The sequence below is a fragment of the Tupaia chinensis genome, unplaced genomic scaffold, assembly GCF_000334495.1.
Source record: "Tupaia chinensis unplaced genomic scaffold, TupChi_1.0 Scaffold143705_1, whole genome shotgun sequence".
In the NCBI taxonomy this organism is placed as follows: Eukaryota; Metazoa; Chordata; class Mammalia; order Scandentia; family Tupaiidae; genus Tupaia; species Tupaia belangeri.
In genome coordinates, this window is record NW_006203553.1 from 879554 (window position 1) to 885327 (window position 5774).

The window sequence follows — 5774 nt, forward strand, 5'->3', positions numbered from 1 at the left end:
CCCCCACCCCCACCCCACACACACAGGCTCTAAACTATGGTAAATGCCGCGTTTACCGACGCGTTCTCCAGGAACCGGTACCCAGGCACGCTCCCTGTCAGAAGCAGGCCGCCTTGGCCCGGAGCCCCGTTCTCTGCGTGTCCCCTGCACTGCTCCACTGCAGGACTTGCTGTCCCCGATTGTTGCTGTCCCAGAACAAAAGCCTGATTGCCGCTACCACAATACAGCCCTTCTCTGAGGTCACCACGAAGCCCTCGAGCCAGCCCGACCGGGAGTTCTTGCAAGCCGCAAAGGCAGCGTCAAAACCCCGGGCCCCAGCGACCCGCGCGAGCTGGGCTTTCTCTCTGACACTCGAGTCCCTTCCTAGGACCTGCCTCTCCCTGCAAACAGCTGAGTCCCGAAGGCTCCGGCGCCCTTTAGAGCACGTGCGCTCTCCTGCGGACGAGTCCGGGGAGATTTGGGGACCCCTCTGTCGTCGGCGCAGCCTGGACGCGAGCAGGGCAGCAGTCCCTCCTGGACGCGGCTCTGTCGCGGTGGTGTCCTGCTGGGCCCCCGCGGGAAGTTCGGGCCGGGCGGTCCCGGCCACCGACCCGGAGCGCTCGCGCCCTGCGGCCCCAGTCGGGACCCCTCCCCAGCATAGGGCAGCGCTCGCGTTCCGGGCCGCGCGCAGTCCCCCAAAGGGCGGCCCGCCAGGGCAGTGGAACTCACGTGGTCTCGCGGGGTCTCGGGGGCCTCTCCCCGGCGGGCTCCAGGCCCCTCGGGCTCTGCGAGTGGACGCCGCCCATGGCTCGGGACTCGGCGCCCCAGCGCCTGCTGTCCCTCTGCCGCGCCGGCTCTGCCCGGACCCTGGGCGGGAGCGCCGGGCGGAGGAGGAAGGGTGGGGCCGAGGGAGCCCTGCCTTGGGGTGCCGGCCTCCGGGAAAGCCGGGGAAGCCGGGGAAGCCGGAGAAGGCGCTTGCTTGAGCTCGGCCAGCCTCACCACTGCAGGGGCTGCTGGCGCTGGGCTCCCGGTGGGGACACTGCTGGAGACGCGGAGCACCGCTCACACCCGGGGCAGGGGCTGCCGGAGGGGCCCGGGCTGGACCTCCCCTCCCAGCGAGGAAGCCTCCGGACTGCGGAGAGCAACAGGTGGAGTGGGCGCGAGGTCCGCGTGCGCCCCAGGGTCGCCACGCACCGCGGGACGTCGCGCTCCAGCCCGCTGAGTGGGGACTAGGAGGGCAGGGGCAGGGAAGAGGCCAGGGCAGGCCATTCAGAGAAGTGCCAGCAGGGGGCTCTGTGTGTGTGTGCCGAGTCTGGAGACCCAGGCCACCTTTCAAAGGAGCTTGGGGAGCCCTCAAACCTCTTCCGCAGGAGCCAGAGCCAGGCCTGGCAGAAAGCTGGGTTCATCCTGGTTCTGCCCCAACTAACGAGGTGACTTGGTACAAGGCCTCTCACCCCGGCTCTGAGCGTTGTTTTCTCTTTTGTAAGATAGGGAGTATGGCCATCTTTACTTGGTGACATCCCTATGGGCCCTGACCTCCAGAAGATAAACCCTCTTTCAAACTCTTAGACAAGAAAAAGAAAAAGAGAAGCACTATCCCCCACTTCATCTGCAACCCAGCTGTTGCTAACACTGTCTTTCCAGCACTGTCTTTTCCGACTAGTTCAAGCCTGTTTCCTTCAATCCCTGTGTCTCCAGCCGCCCGTCTTCACCCCAGCAGGGTTCTGTCTGTCTGTCTCTGAGCTATCTATTCTCTGAGCCCTTTTCTGCTCCTCCCAGGCCCACTCGCACGCGTCTGCACGTGTTCCGATCTTTGCACCTCACCCCCACGTACGCTTGGGGAAGGTGGGACTTTGGTGTGTGTTCGCTGTCTCCAGACACTGCGTGGCACAGAGCGGACACTCGGGATTGTGGACGGATGCCTCTGTCCTACCCCGCCCAGCCTCACCTCTGCCCGCCCGGGAACAGCGCTTACGACCTCCCAGCCTCATTCTGTAACCACCTCCTCACTGGCCTGTCCCACTGGAAAGCAGGTTCTTTAAGGCAGGAACACCTTTTGCTCTTAATGAAACCGAGCACGTGCACAAGAGAAAGAAGCACCCTCGTCGGGATTCCATGACACCGCCATCCCTTTCCCCAGCCCTCTAGCCCTTCGGGGTCCAGGTGCCTGCGAGCATCCCGTGTGTTTTCAGGCCAAGCCGGGATCTGAACCACACTTGCCATTTGGCTTCCAGCCTTGCAGGGCATCGGAGTCACCGCTGAGCCAAGGAACGCTTCATCTCTGTGTCCTGGCTCCGCGCCTGGAGCGAGCCTGTGTCCTGGCCTGCGCAGAGTAAATATTTGCTAAATGAACGAAGGGGCGAGTGGCGAAGCACACCCAGCCGTGTTCGCCATTAGCTGGTTCCTGACCAGAGAAGCTACAGGCCAATAAAGAGGCTACCTTTGAACTCTTCCTTAAAGGATCTGAAAACTGACAGCGCTTTACATTACAACAGCACTCTCCTTTGCAGGGCAGCTGTCGGCGACCTGTTCACATCCTCACTCTACTTGGCCAGAGGGGTCTGAGGGTCCAGCGTGTGCCACATTGTACACGCACACAGGCAGCGTGGGGTGTGTGTGTGTGTGTGAAAAATAAACAGTAAGCAAGAAAAGTGTCGTGAGGCTGGAACTGAGATTATCGTGGGGACGTTTTCAAGTAGCTAAAGAAAAGCGGACTCTTGGCAGATAGTATTTTAAGTTCAAACTCTCCACACATCTCGCCTGGCATCCTTCAGCAATGTCATCAAGTGCCAGTGATAATGCAGACAGCAGCCTGGCCCGGCAGTGTCCCCCCAGGACCACTCTGCCTCTTCTTGGTCACTCCTGGGGTGGGGCAGCGGGAGGAGGAGCAGCAGGAGAGGAGGGTGGCAATGGGGCCAGATGGGCTCTGAGGGAGAGCCATAATACCGTCAGTGTGCAGAAAGGCAAGGGCGCGGCACTGAAGTGGCGTCAAAGGGAAAGTCAGACCCAGTCACTGTGACGCAGTGGTAACACAGTGCCCTAGAGACTGGAAGCCATGTGGCTGACTGCGAGTTCAGATCCCCGAATTGGTCTGAGTGGGCACCACTAGAGGGCTGGGGAAGGGGATCGTGGGGTAATGAGATCCTGCGAGGGGTGTGTCTCTCGCTCGCTCGCTTTGTCATGTACACGCACAGGCTTTCGGTCCTAAAAAAGGAAAAAAGGGGAAGAGTGAAGCCCATGCTGCAGAGAAACCGAGACAGCAAGGAAGAAAGAACTCAGCAAAGCAACACGGAAGATTGCGTCCGTGTGGCAAGGGCCCTCCGCAGATGCTCGAGTGCCAGCTGCTTTTCCTGCATTGTTTGCTGGGTCAGGAGCCCGGGCTGGTCCAGAGACAGGGCAGTTTGGAAAAAGAGCACCACTGGAAAAGGTCTTCGACCGTTTCTTTCTTTTCTATCCTTTTCTCTTTTTTAATTTTTAATTTTCTTTTTAGTTTTGCAATAGAGCTTGTGTGCTTACCAGACAGTGAGGAGGAAAGCGAGAAGTCTCCCCAGGAGAATGGCCATGCTGCAATGCCTTCTTCTCCACTCTCCTCTCAAGATTTTGGCCACACACACGCCCAGCATGATTTTCAAGCCCCTGGGTCCGGGACTCAAACCGCACAGTTGCCCGTGTGGGATTCAGCATGAAAAATAAACAGTAAGCAAGAAAAGTGTCGTGAGGCTGGAACTGAGATTATCGTGGGGACGTTTTCAAGTAGCTAAAGAAAAGCGGACTCTTGGCAGATAGTATTTTAAGTTCAAACTCTCCACACATCTCGCCTGGCATCCTTCAGCAATGTCATCAAGTGCCAGTGATAATGCAGACAGCAGCCTGGCCCGGCAGTGTCCCCCCAGGACCACTCTGCCTCTTCTTGGTCACTCCTGGGGTGGGGCAGCGGGAGGAGGAGCAGCAGGAGAGGAGGGTGGCAATGGGGCCAGATGGGCTCTGAGGGAGAGCCATAATACCGTCAGTGTGCAGAAAGGCAAGGGCGCGGCACTGAAGTGGCGTCAAAGGGAAAGTCAGACCCAGTCACTGTGACGCAGTGGTAACACAGTGCCCTAGAGACTGGAAGCCATGTGGCTGACTGCGAGTTCAGATCCCCGAATTGGTCTGAGTGGGCACCACTAGAGGGCTGGGGAAGGGGATCGTGGGGTAATGAGATCCTGCGAGGGGTGTGTCTCTCGCTCGCTCGCTTTGTCATGTACACGCACAGGCTTTCGGTCCTAAAAAAGGAAAAAAGGGGAAGAGTGAAGCCCATGCTGCAGAGAAACCGAGACAGCAAGGAAGAAAGAACTCAGCAAAGCAACACGGAAGATTGCGTCCGTGTGGCAAGGGCCCTCCGCAGATGCTCGAGTGCCAGCTGCTTTTCCTGCATTGTTTGCTGGGTCAGGAGCCCGGGCTGGTCCAGAGACAGGGCAGTTTGGAAAAAGAGCACCACTGGAAAAGGTCTTCGACCGTTTCTTTCTTTTCTATCCTTTTCTCTTTTTTAATTTTTAATTTTCTTTTTAGTTTTGCAATAGAGCTTGTGTGCTTACCAGACAGTGAGGAGGAAAGCGAGAAGTCTCCCCAGGAGAATGGCCATGCTGCAATGCCTTCTTCTCCACTCTCCTCTCAAGATTTTGGCCACACACACGCCCAGCATGATTTTCAAGCCCCTGGGTCCGGGACTCAAACCGCACAGTTGCCCGTGTGGGATTCAGCACCTTAACGCCACACCACCTGCTGGCCCGCACTTACCGGACTTATTATCAGCATGTGACTCTGACCTATAAATTGGCACTTAAATCATTTCCAAGCGAGCAGAGGTGGTGTCGCCCTGGCAGGACTGGGCTTAGACACTGAAAACACCACTTAGCTCCCTAAACCTCAGCTTCTTCATTTTGTTGTTTTTCTATTTTCTTCTTAGGTTTTTGCCATAGAACACAAGTGCTCACAGGAGAGAGAGACAGAGACTGAATTCAGTTACTTTGGCTAATCACCAAGCACAGGTCCTGGTATCCAATAAATGCTAGTTCCCATCTCTACAGGCATACGTAGCATTCTGGGGAGGGTTTGACTTTGAGGGAGGGATGTATTTTGCAAGCTTAAGGGTGATCTTGAGTTTCAGCTTCTTCTTTAATTCTTTTTAGAGAGGTTTTTGCTATAGGGCGTGTGCGTTCTCCAGAAAGACAGAGAGAGACAGAGAGACAGAAAACGAGAAATCACCCCTCCCCCCAGGGGGGATGGCCACGCCGCAATCCCTTCTCCTCCATTCTTCTCTCGGGATCTTGGGCATGCACGCACATGTGCCTGGCATGAGTTTAAGCCACCGAGTCCGGGACTCAAACCACAGTTGACTACAAGGAAGTCCAGTGACATAGCCATTATACCAACTGCTGGTCCCTGAGTTTCAGCTTCTTAAATGTTCTTTCCTTACTAATTTTTTCAATGTTCAAAAATGACTGACTGGCCCTGGAGTGATTCCGTCCTGCGCACCTGTTTTCGGGAGCTGTAGTCGTTTACCTCCGTCCGCCTTCTCGCCCACCCAAGTGCGTGCCACCACCCCATGGAAGATTCAGTGGACATGGACGTGAGCCCCCTGAGGCCCCAGAACTATCTTTTCGGTTGTGAACTAAAGGCCAACAAAGATTATCACTTTAAAGTGGATAATGATGAAAATGAACACCAGTTATCTTTAAGAAAAGTTAGTTTAGGGGCTGGTGCAAAGGATGAATTGCACATTGTCAAAGCAGAGGCAATGAATTATGAAGGCAGTC

The 5774-nt window shown here is 56.4% G+C and overlaps 1 protein-coding gene and 1 pseudogene across 5 annotated transcripts in view; one reads left to right on the plus strand and one right to left on the minus strand.

The window, feature by feature from the left end:
• Positions 1-5774, minus strand: part of TACC1 (transforming acidic coiled-coil containing protein 1) — a 97019-nt gene that overhangs the window by 80856 nt on the left and 10389 nt on the right. The window contains exon 1 of one of the 5 annotated variants that reach the window (XM_027766807.1): positions 709-830. The exons of 2 other annotated variants lie outside the window; for them this stretch is intronic. In XM_027766807.1, coding sequence (XP_027622608.1) covers positions 709-785 — 77 coding nt within the window. In that variant the 5' untranslated portion in view covers positions 786-830. Of the gene's footprint in view, positions 1-708; positions 831-5774 lie in introns of those variants that run through there. 2 more of the 5 variants (XM_027766808.1, XM_027766804.1) reach the window with 2 other exon arrangements.
• The window catches only part of LOC106733416 (nucleophosmin-like), a 1012-nt pseudogene continuing 599 nt past the window's right edge, over positions 5362-5774 (plus strand).